Source organism: Aulonocara stuartgranti (assembly GCF_965226115.1).
Source record: "Aulonocara stuartgranti genome assembly, chromosome: 6".
In the NCBI taxonomy this organism is placed as follows: domain Eukaryota; kingdom Metazoa; phylum Chordata; class Actinopteri; order Cichliformes; family Cichlidae; genus Aulonocara; species Aulonocara stuartgranti.
The window spans coordinates 5,815,050-5,831,707 of record NC_138944.1 but is presented as its reverse complement, the minus strand read 5'-3'; the positions used below and the strand labels follow the sequence as shown (position 1 = coordinate 5,831,707).

At 42.6% G+C, this 16,658-nt stretch overlaps 1 protein-coding gene across 5 annotated transcripts; it reads right to left on the bottom strand.

Moving 5' to 3' along the window:
- Positions 1-170: 170 nt before the first annotated feature.
- Positions 171-16,560, bottom strand: LOC309709064 (uncharacterized protein). Of its 5 annotated transcripts, XM_082537494.1 has the most exons (9): positions 16,029-16,337; positions 15,596-15,769; positions 15,070-15,196; positions 12,518-12,636; positions 11,488-12,419; positions 11,213-11,305; positions 5,356-5,821; positions 2,420-4,198; positions 171-922 (listed from the first exon to the last, which is right to left on the bottom strand). In XM_082537494.1, the coding sequence occupies exons 4-9, from the start codon at positions 12,618-12,620 to the stop codon at positions 603-605; spliced, it is 3,693 nt and encodes a 1,230-aa protein (XP_082393620.1). In that variant the 5' UTR covers positions 12,621-12,636; positions 15,070-15,196; positions 15,596-15,769; positions 16,029-16,337; the 3' UTR covers positions 171-602. The 5 variants fall into 5 exon arrangements, with proteins under 5 accessions (XP_082393620.1, XP_082393618.1, XP_082393619.1 ...); XM_082537492.1 differs by lacking the exons at positions 15,070-15,196; positions 15,596-15,769 and adding an exon at positions 16,492-16,560 and having other exon boundaries at positions 16,029-16,247; XM_082537493.1 differs by lacking the exon at positions 15,070-15,196 and having other exon boundaries at positions 16,029-16,336.
- Positions 16,561-16,658: the final 98 nt, after the last annotated feature.

The following is a 16,658-nucleotide window of genomic DNA, read 5'->3' as shown; positions in this document are numbered from 1 at the left end:
TGCTGTCATGTCAATATGGACCAAAATGGAAAAGGAATATTTCCAGCACTTTGTTAAATCTATGCCAATTAGAATTCAAGCAAAATGTAACTAATAATGTGGCCAGTGAGTGTATATTCTGTAGTGCCCTCTTGTGTTCAGCTATGGTGCTTTTTAAAGAAAGCAAGCGGTCACATGAAAACGTTTAATAAACCATAATTATATTATGTACTGATGTACATAAAACAGTTTTACAAATATAGACTTAAAACAACAGAGCTTTTCCACAATGGAAACATACAGAGGGACATCACTGAAGGCCACTCAAGTGCCTTTTCCTCTATTCATCAGACAATTTCGCTGAAAATGTAAAATTTATAAAATTGACAAAAGAAACTTTTTCTTTAGAATATTATTAAAGGAAATGAAACATCTTTTTGAACCGTATACAGAAGGAACTAAACGAAAACCCAAAGCGGTGAAAACATGAAGTGAAGAATGTAAAAATGAATCTTTAAACGCAACTTCATGTGACATGTGAACATAAACACAACCAGAACAGAGACAGCATTAGAGTGAGAGCCGACCACTGGACGGGGTAGAAAATACACACGTACATGACGTTACTCTGCCTCGTCTCCAGTCACGTCAATCTCATTCACATCATCTTCCTCATCTTCATTCGGAGTCATGTCTATGTTGTTGAGGAACCCCTCACACTCTCTGGTCTGAGATGCTTTTTCTGGGGAGCAAACCAGAACATCCACCTCTTCTTCTTCTTCCTCCTCCTCCTCCTCTTTTCCCTTTTTGTCTGTACTGGTTATCTTCGCGGTCAAGGGCTGCAACATGAAGTCCAAAGCTGTGTTTTCTTCAGGCAGGAGGGTGTCACTGTGAGAGGAGCAGTCATCATTGAGGAATGGAGACCCCGTTGTATCAGATTTCCCTGTGCCACAGAAGGAGACTGTGAGGGTAGCAGGAGCATGTGCGTGCATGTTTGTGTGCAAGCAGAAAGAGGCATACTCACACTTTCCGATGATAAATAACTGATCAATAGTCAGCTGCCTCTATAGCCAGCAGTGAGCTTTTGACGTTAGTGTCTCATCTGCAAACACCGTCAGCAAATAAAACACAAGATCAGCTGCCTTTCAAGTGATTCTGTTCTTGTTCTGCTCTGCAGCCCTCGAGAGCTCAGCGCACCAGCATGGACCAGCATCATCTCAATCGAGTGGCCACTGAGCTCACAGTGCATCTCCAGACCAAACAAGAACTTTAATCACCAGCTGAAGTCAAAGACAGTAGAGCAGAAGTCCATCCACCTAGACCAGGGGTGTGGAACTCCAGGCCTCAGGTTTTAGATGTGTCCTTGATCCACCACAGCTGATTTAAATGGCTAAATTACCTCCTTAACATCTCTTTACGTTCTCCAGAGGCCTGGAAATGAACTAATCATTTGATTCAGGTGCGTTGACCCAGAGCGATATCTAAAACCTGCAGGACACCTGCCCGTGAGGCCTGGAGTTGGACGGTGACCGCCACAAGAGCAACCTGGTCAGGCTGCCACCTAGTCTTGGTCCTCCACAGGAAGGAGCAGGGTTAGGTGGTTAGTTTGAAAATAACAGCTAGTAGATGACAGGAACCTGCACAGCCAAATGGAAAGAAAGCTTTATGGCATGCTTTAAATGCTCGAGTGCCATCCCACTGTTGTGACATAACTGAGGACATAAAAAAGGAAGAAACTAAATAGCAAAAGCAAACATGGACACATGCCTACAGAGAGAATTTTACAGTGTTTCCTACACAAAACACTGCATTCTCCTTCCAAGGTAGATTTTTTTTTAATGTAGTAGATCCACTGAGAAATGAAGGTGCCGTCCAACCAGACTGCAGGACAAACAGCACTTAAGTACATGTTGATCATGCACTGGATTGTGCAACAGCACGTTTAAAAAAAAATGGCCGTATTGAAGCTGATGTCTGAACAGATACTGAAATTCTGAGCAGACTTAAAAAGACAAAAAATATTAAAATGTAAATTTGCTCTATTGCAAGGTTTAACCTGAAATGATATTCAGGTTTTTTTATTAGTTTTTTCTCTTTTTTTATGTCTAAATCTGCATCTACTTTAAGAAAAGTTTTTTGGTCTCTTGAAGTGAAACTATGCGGCTTTGCGTCAGCCCACATGGGGGCGACACAAACACCGTGCCTTAGCTCCAACCTGACAGTTTATGGTCTGTGTTTTTACAGTTTACTCCCATCTGCAAGAGACAAATGGCCTGAAGCCACAGCACACTATGCCAACCCATCCTCGGAGGTGCCTGTGTGATTGGCATAGAGCAGAAAAATCAATACTACCAATGTAATCATTCATTCTGAATAACAACCTTCAAAACAAAATCCAATTAATTTACCATGGCAACAGAAACAGCAAAATTCAAAGTACCTTCATAAGGACTTCCCAGTGGTCGCTCTCTCTCCGGTGTCACCTTGGCTTCATCTTCTTCCACAACGTCTAAGGACACTGGGTGGTCTTCATCACCATCCAAACTCCTCTTCTCGCTCATACGACTGTTTGTCTCTGCAGACGGGCTCAAAAGAAGATTGTGATTTTTATCAACTGCGATGTTTGAACCTTTGTGATGTTCTTCAGAGTTTGTCCCGTCTTTAATGTCCACTCCTTTCTCCAATATGCCATCTGTGCCTGTTGCAGGTTCATGTGTTTCCTGGGTCTGTTTGGACTTCATTCTTCGTGCTTGTTGCCATTTAATAAGCTTCTGAATGTCCTTCAGAGTGACCACGTGCCGCTGATTCACTGTCCCGGGTTTTACGTTACAGTCATTATTGGTTTCTTCAGCCTTTTCAGTGTGCTCGACACTCGCAGTCTTCTTCACTGCGCTGACCTCCACCTCGCTCTCATTCCTCCTCCGTTTCCTGCACGTCCTCTCCATTTTTTTCTCCTCCTGCTCCTTTGGCAAGTCCCTGTCGACCTGCGCATTGTCGACATTTTCATTGTTTTCAACAACGGCAGGAACACTTTGTGTAGAGTCCTCTACAGGTCTTATTTTTCGGGGTCTACCACGTTTCCTTTTCGCGAGCGAGACGCCATCCTGACTCACAAGCTGAGCTCTGCTGACGACAGGCTTGAAAATGCAAGGCGTTTCAGGTGGGGTTGTGTTATTTGCTGCCTCTTGAGATTTTTTTATAAAGCCCCTGGTCCTGATCCGAGACGGCTTGGTGCCAAAGGGTTTTTCTTCCCCAATGTCAATGACGGGCAACATTTTGCTGGGTTTCCCTGGAAGTCCAGATGGTGCATTTGAAGACCTGATAGCCACTTCTCTTTCCTTCAATAGCACATTGTTACTTGACAAACTCACTGAACAATTCTTTGTTCCATCACTGACTTTTAAATCTTTGTACGCAGAACAAGAACCGGTGGAGTCTTGTTGATCATTTGTGCGCCTTCTCTTCCTCCCGTCTCCTGTAGAGTCATCATGTCTATATTTGAAACTCTCCTTCAGCCTCCTGGAGTACGATTTTACTTCTGCTGCTGATTTTTTTCCTCTCTTTTTCAAGCTATTCCCTTTGCAACCTTCTGCACTGGTTCCTCTATTTGTTAAATGCAAATCCTTCTCCTGCTGCTCTTGCTTTGACTGGCAGCTGTGATCTGGATCTGGTGATGGAGATGTACTTTTATGACCTGTGCAAATGATGCTGCTAAAGGGAAACTGCAGTGAACCAGCGTTGTCCGAGAGCCAGGGTCTCCTACGTAAGGATGGCTGCTGCTGGACATCGTGTTCAGGGTTTGCTGAGTTGTTGAGTAGAGGCTGACCTTTAGCTGCAGATGAACTTGGCTCTAATGGGGAGAGACGCTGAGGAAGCCGCAAGTCATCCATGCAAGGTGAGGAAAAAGTGGGTTTAGACTGTGTCCCATCTCCATTTGGCAGAGGCAAAAACTCGAGACTCTGTTGATCATCTTGTGAGGATGGTGGCTGAAATGCTGGGTAATGGAGTTTCTGGCCTCTGGTGGAGAAAGCTGAAGACAGGGCTGAGCCTGTGGTTGTTTCCGGATACAGAGAATTTTGACTTTTGAATGGGGGCAAACCCTGGCAGCTCAATCCATCGATTTGCCATAAAGATCTGACAGCTGGGTTGCACTGGGGAGTCGGCTGCTGCTGCTGGATCAACTTGGGCTGGTTTGGAGCTGCAAAGCAACAATGGATACCTAACGAGCAAGCGGAAGGATGACTATCAATTCATCTTAAATACGTGAATTGTAAGCCCTGTATTTTTATAGACATTTTCTGTGACAATCAAAAAATCCAATTAAAAGTACCAATTAATAAGCTCCTAAAAACTGAGGAGGAAGGGCAGCAGGACGGGTAGCAGTGAGAGCACTTGAACTGAGACTTAAGTCAGGTTCAACTCAGTCTGCTTCTGTAATAACATGTAATGTGCTTTAAAAAAAAAAAGAAAGAAAAAGGTCCTACTGTGTTACTCTCTGAAAATACACCTCTGCCTTTTTAAAATCAGTATAAAAAGGACAGAAGTCTAAAACAGTCGTCTACAAACTGCTCAGCCTCAGCTGTCCCTCCTACTCACATCCAGATCAAATCTGAGCATCTTCAACTGTGCAACATCCAGCTCCTGCACTTTTTTGCCCATCTCCAAACCACAAACCTGCTTTACTCCCAGTACCTCTACTATTTGCAGATTCACTGTTACACCTGTCTCCCTCTCATTCATACACATGTATTCTTTTTTTGCTTCTACTGACTTTTTTATTTATTTATTTTTATTTCTCTTCTGTCCAGGCTCTCTTCCACCTGCTCTCAGTTAATTCTTCAAATTCATTTTCTTTGCAGAAACACTGAAGTTTAATCCAAGGAACGAAGAACTGTTTGAGGTTTTAGACAAAACAAGGTATAAAAAATAATAAAGACAAACTGTAAGGCTTTACATGTTGTTAAAATGTAACTAAACAAACACAAAAATCACCAATAAATGTTAAATGCTGAACAGTAAACTTCAGTACATTCGCAGTGAGGGGTGGTCAGGATTTTTGAGTCCTTATTCTAAAATTGATCAATGTCTTGTCTCAAAAAACAAACAAACAAACAAACAAACAAACAATCAACCCCAATACTGTTAAGATGTAATACACTACTGCATGCAGAAGGTGGCAGTAATGGACCTAAAAACTGTTTGCTAGCCACAAACAATAACAGGCCAGTAATGAGACCCTGGAGCCTGTGGAGCAGTGAGGAGAGATGCTAAGGAGTCTTTAACAAAAGAAAACAAAAAAAACTTACTACGGGTCTGTACAACTATTTCATAATGTGATATTAAAAATATATGTGTATTTACAAAGAAAGCTTCTACCTGTCTCCACTGACGTCTGGTTGCTTTGCGACTCCAAATCCTGAAAGAAAGCAACCTCTGCTGCACTGGCAACAGGATCCATCCGACCCTGGGCTGCGTCACCCTGCGAAACTGGGACTCGGCAAACATTGTGGCTCGACTCCAACTTCTTACAGTTACTCTCCAAGTTGGGCAGGATGTTCAGGCTCATCATGACGTCCTCTAACAGCTTCTCTATCTGCTCGTCACACTCGTCCACAGAGCCCTGCGGCTGAGGCGCCGGCGCTGATTCAAGCTCAGTGTCGGGGTTTGAGGTGAAGCTGCTGCTGGAGAAAGACTGGGATTCAGAGGTGGTGCTGTGGTGTTGCTCTGGTTGTGTGGGAGAGCTGGTTACAGCAGGTGGAAGGTTCTGGATCTCTGGTTTCTGAACAGGGCATGGGGGGACAGGGGAGGGAGGAGGCTCGAGTTCCTCAGCATCTGTCTGTGGCTTTTTGAAAGATGAATAAGAAACCATTAAAACCATTACAAAATATCACCTTTCATTCAAACTTTAAAACAAAGGTGAATTCATCTGTCTGCAGATAAACTGGACTAACAAACTATTTTATTGAGGTGCTTCTCTGAAAATGAGTCCCCAACAGTTGCCTCTAAGTGCTTTATAATGTAGGCGAGGTAATAATAATACAGAGAAAACAACGACGGTTGAAACGTGATTGTCGGATTGGGGGCGACGGGACAAAGACTTTATTTTACCACTGAAATCTAAGTTTCATATCAAAGTTTGGATTTTCATTCCTCCAGTTGAAGTTATTTGATGAGAGCTGGAGAGGAAGACTGAAACCAGCTAAAATATTTAACACTCACTTCTCTGATCACCACAGTTTGAATAAAAAAACGACTTCACTGTTTGCAGCACTCACAGGAAACAAGTGAAGAAAAAGAAATTAACTGGTGATCATGTCATTTTATAAACACTTTTTTCCAATTCCTGTTTTTCATATTCACATTAAACAATTGACAAATTTCTCGACACGTAAATAAAAACAGATACTGCTTTACCATCAAGACATCAGAGATTCTTGTGGTAATCTTTTACCCTTTACCAGGTAAAAGGATGGCAAAGTTTCCACAGAGCAAGTATGTCTGCTGTGCTGCTGATCTCAGGGGGAGAACATGATGAAACGCACCTTCTTTCTGGTCGAGCCTGAGGCAACAGCCGAGCTAAACCTGCCCAGCTAAGGTTTTACACCACATTTACATCATACCGCTGCTGCTTACTTCTCACAGAGCACGGAGTGAGACTTTAACGTCTCACCAAACCATCGGCCGGGCCACGTGCACCTCCTCCTCCTCTTCTTCAGCCTACTCTATTCTGCAGAAATGCACCTTCCCTCCTGCGGTCTCTATTCTTGTTGACAAATGGATATTTCTTGTTTCTTGCTTACCAGCGTGAGCTTAAGTTATATAAATGTTTAGTTGTCATGCTTTCATAGGTAATATTTCAAAACATTGCAAAACATCTGGCATCAAAAATAAGCCCCAATGCCAAGCAACAGTCTTCAAGCACATTTCAAAGTATAACAGGTATGATTACTCGTTTCTCAGGTCTCCAGCTGCCTGAGTCTATAACACAGTATAAACAAAGATTAAGAAGAAGAAGCTGGTTATTGTAAGGTTTTGAAAGGGCATCCTATTTTTTAATCAAAATAAAAGTTTTTATCACAGGGAATTCTTCCACTTCATGTTTCTTGATGTTCACTCGATTATGCCGTCTGTCAGACTCAGAACTGGGAATTTAAGTGATACTGAAATGTACTTTCCTAAATACTTCAATCTCCCACTAGCTCATGACAAACCTCATGACACTGTCACACGTGTAAAGCCTGAAACCATAAAAAAAAAAATCCATCCATCCGCTTCTTCTCATCCTTTTCAGGGGCGCTGGAGCCTATCCCAGCTGTCATAGGGCGAGAGGCGGGGTACACCCTGGGCAGGTCGCCAGTCTGTCGCAGGGCCAACACACAGGGACAGACAACCATTCGCACTCACATTCACTTGCACATTCACACCTATGGGCAATTTGGATTATCCAATTAACCTATCCCCACAAGCCATAAAAAATTGCCAGAAAATTAAAAAAAAACAAAAACATTTTTTTAAGCGTTTAGTGTAGCTTCAAAAAATGTACCGTACTTTCTGGACTATAAGCCGCTACTTTTTCCCTTAGGTTTTGAGCCATGAGGCTTATACAAAGGTGCGGCTATTCTGTGGATTTTTCTTCCACCACTAGGGGGACTCTAACCAGAATTAGAATAAAAAACAAGATAGATTGATGAAAAATCAATGCAAAGAAGAATACACTACTTTTTCTTTAGCAGATAGAACACCATCCATCCATCCATTTTCATCCGCTTTGTCCGGAGCCGGGTCGCGGGGGCAGCAGCCTAAACAAAGAGGCCCAGACCTCCCTCTCCCCAGCCACCTCCTCCAGCTTATCCGGGGGAACACCAAGGCGTTCCCAGGCCAGCCGAGAGATATAATCTCTCCAGCGTGTCCTGGGTCTGCCCCGGGGCCTCCTCCCGGTGGGACATGCCTGGAACACCTCACCCAGGAGGCGCCCAGGAGGCATCCTTGTCAGATGCCTGAACCACCTCAGCTGGCTCCTTTCGATGTGGAGCAGCAGCTGCTCTACTCTGAGCCCCTCCCGGATGGCCGAACTTCTCACCCTATCTCTAAGGGAGAGGCCAGCCACCCTTCGGAGGAAGCTCATTTCTGCCGCTTGTATCCGCGATCTTGTTCTTTCGGTCACTACCCACAGCTCGTGGCCATAGGTGAGGGTAGGGACGTAGATCGACCGGTAAATTGAGAGCCTCGCTTTTACACTCAGCTCCCTCTTCACCACGACGGACCGGTGCAGCGTCCCCAATCCGTCTGTCGATCTCCGGCTCCCGTCTCCCATCACTCGCGAACAAGACCCCGAGATACTTGAACTCCTCCACTTGGGGCAGGAACTCATCCCCAACCCAGAGTGGGCACTCCACCCTTTTCCGGCTGAGAACCATGGCCTCAGCGTGTTCAGATAGAACACGCACAACAAATTACCAACTGGTAATTATTTTCAAATCCTCGCCCCTTCATCATGGAAACCACACGAAGAAGTTCGTATGATGCAAGTTTTAAGTTGAAGGCCATCGATCTTGCTATCCAGGAGGGAAACCGCGCTGCTGCACGCAAGCTTAGCGTCAATGAGTCTATGGTGAGACGTTGGAGGCGACAGCGGGAAGAGCTCATGCAATGCCAAAAGTCGAGAAAAGCTTTCAGAGGACATAAAAGCAGGTGGCCTGAACTTGAAAATGTCCTGGAGGAATGGGTGAACACACAGAGAGCAGGTGGCCGAGGTGTATCCACTGTACAGATCCGACTGAAAGCCGAAACAATCACCCGCGAAATGAATATTAAAGATTTCAAAGGTGGGCCGTCATGGTGTTTCAGATTTATGAAACGTAAAAACCACGGACCACTCTCTGTCAGCAACTCCCCCCTGACTATCAGGAAAAAGTTGAAAACTTCCACAAATTCGTTGAAAAAAAAGATACAAGAAAACTCCATCGGACCAGACGACATAATCAATATGGATGAAGTACCTTTAACATTTGATCTGCCTCTGACCAGGACTGTTAACAAGACAGGTGCATCATCCGTGTTGTTGAAAACAACAGGCCATGAGAGGACGCACTTCACCTGCGTTCTGGCATGCACGGCATCCGGACAAAAACTTCCACCAGTGGTGATTTTTAAGCGCATAACTATGCCGAAAGAACAACTCCCGAAAAGGCATAGTGGTCAAAGTTAACACCAAAGGGTGGATGATAGAAGGTCTAATGAAGGAATGGTTAACGGAGTGCTATGGGAAGCGCCCGGGAGGATTTTTTCACCGGAAAAAAGCACTGCTTGTTTTGGATAGCATGAGGGCCCATATCACAGATTCTGTGAAAGCAGCGATCAAGAAAACAAACTCCATTCCAGCTGTGATTCCTGGAGGTACAACAAAGTTTTTGCAGCCACTTGACATCAGTGTAAATCGGGCATTTAAAGCTGCACTACGGGTTGAGCGGGAGACTTGGATGACAAGCGGTGAAAAGTCATTCACAAAAACTGGCCGCATGCGAAAAGCATCCTTTTCTGATGTCTGTCAGTGGATCCTAACAGCGTGGAGTGCTGTGAAAGAATCCACCATCACCAATGGGTTCCGAAAGGCTGGACTGCTGCGCGAAGAGAGCGGCGCACCTTCAGAGCCAACTTCACCGGAGGATGACAGTGACATGGAGAGCGAGACTGATGGAGACAGATGTGATGAAGCTCTTCTGAGCCTGTTCAACTCCGACACTGAAGAAGACGACTTCATGGGTTTCAGCGAAGATGATTAAAGTGACTTGTGGTTTCAAATACAGGAAAAACGGAGGTAAATAAATACTGTTCCGTTTTAATCAGCAAAGTTGCTGCCGTGTTAAAAGGCATTGTTCGGAAAGAATCTGTTCAGGTACATACTTGTACATTTGCAGTACAAGATTGTTCTGTACATGCAGTAAATATCTATTTTTTCATCATAGATATCTGCGGCTTGTATATCCTTTTTTTTTTTTTTAAATAGAGCTGATGTGGCTTATATACAGGTGCGCTCTATTGTCCAGAAAGTATGGTAATTAAATATTAAGTTATTTTGCAATTTATTCCTTAACCCAGGGTCCAGGGTATAATTGGCCGTTTTTGACTACTTTTTGATTTTACCTCTATATTTCACCTTTAAAATGTGTTTTTCTTGCCTTTTTTGGTATCATTATTTTCAGCACAACCTCAAATATCTGAAATTTGAGTTATTTTTTCATTTTGGTATACTATATTAGCACAGTTGATCTAAATTCAGACAAAAAATTCAAAATCCCAGTAGAAAAAAGTTATATTTTTTACTGTAAAACCCACAAACATGTTTAACGAATAATTTTCATAACTTGAAATGCAAATAGAAATTGTACATTTCTAAAAATTATGCACAAGTTTTGCAAACAACAAAGTTATATGGTACCATTTACCTAAAAATGCAGCCAAGGCCTCAGGCGTTTTTTATATAACCATTTAAATCTATTTACAGAACAATCAGGTGTTCTGCATCAAATAAGAAGGCACACAAATTATTTGTGCCAGTCCAAAAAATGTAGTTTGTGTTCAGTATAAGACAGAGGAGAACAGCACAGGCCTAAACCCTGCAGGTCTGACAGCAGGAGGTGCATCAGTCCAGTTTTCCATGTGGGAACAGCGTTTACACTGAAATCTGCCTTTGACGGCTTTTTTAGAGCAAATATGAAATTCAGCGGTCTAACTGACACACAATACAAGACAATAACTACACAACAAACTAACTACAGCCTCCAAACACGCTAAACGTCACTAATGTCTCACATATGAAAACTCGCTCACTCTCTCTGTCTTTCGCTCGCCCGCTTTCCATCGCGGGTGTCACTCCACTCATCAGTTTTTTGATTGGCTGACATGGTAAACTCTAACACCAATAGGGAAGGGATGTTCGCAAAGGGAGAGTGTTTGCTAGCACTGTCTGTAGAAAACGCTGTTTTTACCGTTCTTCACACTGTAAACGCCACTGTTTTGTTCAGAAAAAAACATCGCGTGTATTTTTTATCATAACTCTGGTTTTACGTGGCCCATCGACACAATTCAAAAACTGGTATATAGTGAAGTTCGCACTTTCGACCCAAGTTGAAATGGGGACTCTGACCTGCCGCATCTTGTAGCTGTGTCGTCTTAAATTGGTCATGTGATTTTGATGCGCCGCCGCGTCCGGCGACCCCAGAGGGTTAAATACCTGAGTCGGTGATGTCAGGATGGACGTCTCATTTGGGCTTTGTACCGTCACCACCTCCCACATCTCTCCTGTCGTTCTTCTCCTCAGCTTCACCTGCACACACATAAGACAAATACAGTTCTGACAAAAACACACAAAGTGAGAAAGGTGTCCAACACATGTGGTGTGACATATAACAAACTAATCCAGAGACAACGAACATACATGATGCCTACACTCAATCCATGAAACGGAACTCCTGCTCACAACACGAAAAGAATACAATTTCTTTTCACCTTGATGGATATCTGTGCGTCTTCCATCATCTCCTTCATCTTGGTTAGATCTTTCACCGCTGCGCTGCATGGTGAAGGACTCTTTTCACTCGAGTTTTCTTTTTCGTTCATCTCATCTCTGCAGACCTGTCGTGGCTGCTCTGCATTTACGCTCTCAGCTGCCGTGCCGTTTGATTTTCCATCCTCCAATCCTGCCCTTTCTCTGGACAACCAGTTGATGCTGTCCCCAGACTCAGATGACTCTTGGTAACAGTCGCCCTGAGCTTCCGAGGAACTGGAATCATTACGGATGGTAGGAAAAGGCACAGTGTCAATGGAAAAAGATGAAGTGGATGTGGGATTCGTTACACTGTCACAACTTTGGCCAAATGTAGACTCTGCATCACTGGCAACGGCGGGGCGAGGGGTGAGATGTGGAACAGTGATACAAACATCCGGGCTTTGAGCTACAGAGGAGGCAGGCTCCGGATTTCCAAAATCCACTGAATTTTCAGCAATGGTTGCTGTCTGTGTGCCAACAGACACACTGATTGTCTTTCTGACTGGTGAATTTTCCTCTCCCGTGCCCGTCACCTCAGCCTCAACATGTGTCTCCTGTATTTTTAGGCTTCCCCGTCTCTCTCTGCAATTCCCAAGACTCTGCCTCCTTTCCTGGACTTCTTTCGGCCCTCCACCCTTCTGTCCTCGTACAAGGTCTGTGATTCCAAACTGGTGGGCTGCAGCCAGCACATCACTCTTCTCATTGTTTCCTTTTACCTCCAGCACACCAGAGTAAAGCAGACCAACCAGCTTGAGCAGAGTCTGGGCCTTCACGGTCTGGAGCTGGAGCTGACGCTTCTGTCCAGATGGAGGTGAGGGGGAGGCTGAAAGCTTCTGAGACAAGTACGGGCTGAGAGCTGCAAGGATGCAGCTGTGGGTTGGGATTGAGATACCTTTACATAAAGAATAAGTCAGGAGAGAATGACTCAATTGTGCATTTTGTACATTGTCTTACATCACAAAGAACTTTGTAATTTTCCTTCTTTCTCACCCTCAGTTTGGAGCAGGGTGTCACAGAACTGGGCACTGTTCTGTTGTCTCTGCAGCCCCCCGAGAAGCTGCACCTCATAACCAGGCCACAGGTACCTCTGCATGTCCACATGAGCACTTCTGTTTGAAGTACAAACAGAAGCCGTCTTGAAGCAAAATCAAACAGGCACAAGAGCATTTGCAGGCAGAGGGAGTTTGCAATTCACATCCAAAGATACGTTTTTAATTTTAAAAAAGTAATATGGTTAACATTCCAGGGCATGTGTGTGCAAAATTTATGTTTCCCTGCACAACATCAGAGGCAGAAGAAAGACATGGAGAAGAATCCTTAAGTGAGAATTCTGTAACAGCAAACACGGTGGCTGAAGCCCAACCTTCAGATAGAAAAAAGCATTTCAAAGTCTTATTTTTTTAAGCGTTTTAAATCAGATTTAACAGGTGATTGTAAATGTGCAGCTTTTATTCTTTGGTTACCACTCAGATAATGATAACGATTAGATAGTCCTTCAAAGTAACTGCCCAAATAAGGGACTACAAGGATTTTTATCTCTGTCAAATGAACATGTGCCTGCATGACTTCCTGACTTATCTGACTGTGTGTGTGCTTGTCTTCATCTTCTCATCTGGAAGCTCATAAACCAGCTGCCATTTGGAATTTGTCTCAGACCTTTATGAGTCATTTCATTGAGCTTACGAAATGTCACAACATTTATTTATATGCAGACACGCACATTCCAAAGATTCTCAGTGAGACCCAAACCACTTTGCCACAATTTGATCCGAATGAATGCGGCCATCTTGGAATATGTCCATGCCATCAGGGAAGAAAAAAAATCCATGGCTGGAAAAAGCTGCTCATTCAGTAAATTCAGGTAGCTGACCTCATTCAACAATGCTGAACCTAGATATGAGCAACTAAACCAACCACAAGACTGCCCCCATGGGCTCGTGTTGGTGCATCAATTTATCTGTATCCCTCAGTATGACGTGCTAATCATTCTTAAGCAGGATAAATCTGGGCTCAGACCATCTTTAAGCACCTAAGCAAACTGAAGTCTTCTTTCCACCCTTACAGCCTCATTGAGAAGTGGTTTTCTTAGGGCTATGATAGCATTTAGTCCCAGTGTCTTGAGTTTGCTACAATGTAAGATAAGGAAATGCCATGACTCTGTTTTTTTGGAGATTTCTTCCTGTTAAAAGGGAGTTTTTCCTTTCCACTATTGCCAAGTGCTTGCTCATAGATGGTTTTCTGATTGTTGTTGGTTTTCTCTGTATTATCGTAGGGTTGTTCTGTTACAATATAAAGCACTTCGACAAGACTGTTGCTGTGATTTGGTGTTATATAAATTAAATTGAAGTTTTTACAAACTAAATATTTCAGTAATCTCCGATCAGGATCATTCAAGATTTTGTCCATTTCTCCATCAAAGATGATGGTTCACCACAACTCTTACAGGTTTCAATAATGCAATAATACACTGGGCAGTTATTAACCCAGTTTTCGTCATTTTAGGAATCTCCTGAGTTTTTCCCCTGCTCAGGCCAATAATGTCACCCTTCTAAAATAGAGTAAGATCTTTTCCACAACCCCAGGATACGTCTCCAGACATGGTTGTTTAATAGAAGAGAACCTACTCACTGCCTTAGGTAGGGTTAAATAACCTGCTGCCAGCTAAAACATTAAATCACTGTGATAATTATTTAGTGGAATGGGTGGACAATAGTCACAACCTATTTCTTTGGGTGGTGGCTACTTTTTTTCCCAGCTTGGCTATACCATATGGTTCATTAAAGGGCATGTGAATTTAATTTCAGCAAAAACTGGGACACAAAAACTGCTTGTATAGAAACCTTGTTCTTCTTTCGGCTACAATTTTAAGGAGGTCGCCACAAATCATCTGCCTCCAAACAAATCTGGTAAACACTTAAATAGCTTAAATAACATGGGGGGGGGGGGGGGGCTCACTATCCTGTTGAATAAGAGCACAGTCATAAGGTAGTCAGTATTAGCCGACATGGAAAACGTTGTATAGAAATTACCAGTCAAATTAAATTAAAAATTGCTTTCAAAGTTTGGCTGATTTGCACAAAAATGAATTATTTGACCAACTTTGCTTAGAATGGCAGGAAACAGATCTTTTGATGATTTTTTAAAAAAACCCAAATCAGATTCATGGTAGGGTATTCCTTTGAAAGTACCAAAATATTCCAATTGCTATTTTTTTTTTTTTTGCTTTTATTATTGTATTATTGCTTTTATTGTAATTTAAGATACCATTTCGAGCTTTTCTGAATATATGGACGCTAGATGATGGTTTCATTTATTTTCTATTAATCTGAATAATACAGTTTATTTATACCTTTTATCTTTTGAGTTGAAGAGCTTTTTCCCCTAAAATCGAAATGAACATTTCTGAGTAAACTGCTCAATTGCTGCATTCATGGTTTGGGGGAAAGCCTCACTTTTGACCTCTTCTTATAATTTAATGCAGGTTTAAATTCTTGGTACAACTTGAGATCCTTAATTTAAGTACTAGGTACACCTCTAGATACCCGTTTTCTTCTGACAGTGTAATGAGTCACGGCTAGTTTCCTGTGTGCGGTGTGTACAGAGGTGGTCTCTCTGGCAGGATCACAGCTAACACCGACTCTGGGAGCATGTGGACCACGTGGAGGAGCCCTACAAATTAATTAGCATTAGTGAACTTCACTATCGGCTTGTTACCAATCAGACAACATTTTTATTTGTTTGTCTGTTTCATTTATTCCATTAATCGCAATTTTCTAGACACCTAAGCCGACTTTTTTTTTTTTAAACAAAATGCGTTGGTTAATCGTCGCTGTCTAGACTTATCCTAGCTAGCTTAAGAGGTAGCTACATGTTAGCACAAAAATGCAAAAAACCAAAACGCCCTTCATTTCGCATAAAATTTTGCCACTTTATTCATAGACTACAACTTAATAATCCTTCCATTCCTTAGAATGAAGGTTTAATCGGCTTAACCTTATTAAGATGGCTAATTCTGGAGTGATTTCCGACACTGTGGCTAATGTAGGTTAGCTTTAAAGTTACACTTACCAAAATCTTCCTGTAGCAGGAGCAGAGGGTTCATGGAGGATTATGTTTATTTTACCCACTGGAGTTAAAGCCAGAAATTAAAGTCGCACAGCCATATGCAACACATCGACGCCCATCACGAGTTTTTGCATCCGAGATGGTGTTGCAACGTGATAGCGACACCTACTGACCGCCCTGTGAAATGACACCGAGCGCTGAGTTATTAGTAAGTTTGGTGTCAGCTCAGAGTGGATTCACTTTTAGTTTCATTGGTTTAAAAATTTTAGTTCCAATTTGTTTTGTGATAGTGAAAAAAAAATAAATAAATTTATGAATTAAATATGCAAGCTGAAAATCTTTACTGACATATGTGTAGTTTGTTGATAACAAAACTGCGTTAAACAGAATCAGCGGAAACCAAAATGTGTATATATAAGAGGGAGAGTCCTTTTACTTGTGTTTGTGTTCCTGTTCCTTCTTCCTGATGTCGGCATCCATTGGTCATCACCATAACTATCACAACTACGGTCTTCTCCTTGTCAGCCACCACTATGTGTGGTTGGTTGGCCAGTAGCAGATTCTCTGTCTGGAACTTGAAGTCTCACAGGACCAGTCCTGTTGTTCCCAACCACCTTAAAGGTTAAAGGTTGTCGTCGTGGTTATTCTGCCAATGCTTTACAGCAGAAGGTGAAAAAACATTTCAAGTCACAAAATATGCAGCATTATGTGGAATATGGCAAATACTACCACAAAAAAAAGCAAACGCAACAAAAAAACAAAACAAAAACAATTTTGGATTAAAAACAAAAAAAAGAAATAAAATGATGGATGTTTCCCCTCAGACGCCAAAGGTTTTGTAGATGAAACAGCAGCAGAAACATGTACAAAGGAGACTACATGAGTAAAGGGAGACCTACATAAGGAATAATGCTGGCTGTAATGTATGCTCTTTAAGTTTACGCAGTGAGGGCGTCAGGAATGTTGCTTTCAAATGGAATTTATCCTTCACATTATAAATGGCTCAGAATTAGTGTCCCAATTTTAATTGGCTGGAATTTGGTCACCTGACTCGCAGCCATGTGGA

Bases quoted from the DNA above. Each gene is read 5' to 3' on its own strand.
- LOC309709064 (XM_082537492.1), bottom strand. From the start codon at position 16,072: ATGGATGCCGACATCAGGAAGAAGGAACAGGAACACAAACACAA. The intron at 12,637-16,028 runs GTAAAAGGACTC...TACTTCAAACAG, and splicing joins GAACAGGAACACAAACACAA to AAGTGCTCATGTGGACATGC. The intron at 923-2,419 runs GTACTTTGAATT...TCTGTGGCACAG, and splicing joins ACTGGGAAGTCCTTATGAAG to GGAAATCTGATACAACGGGG.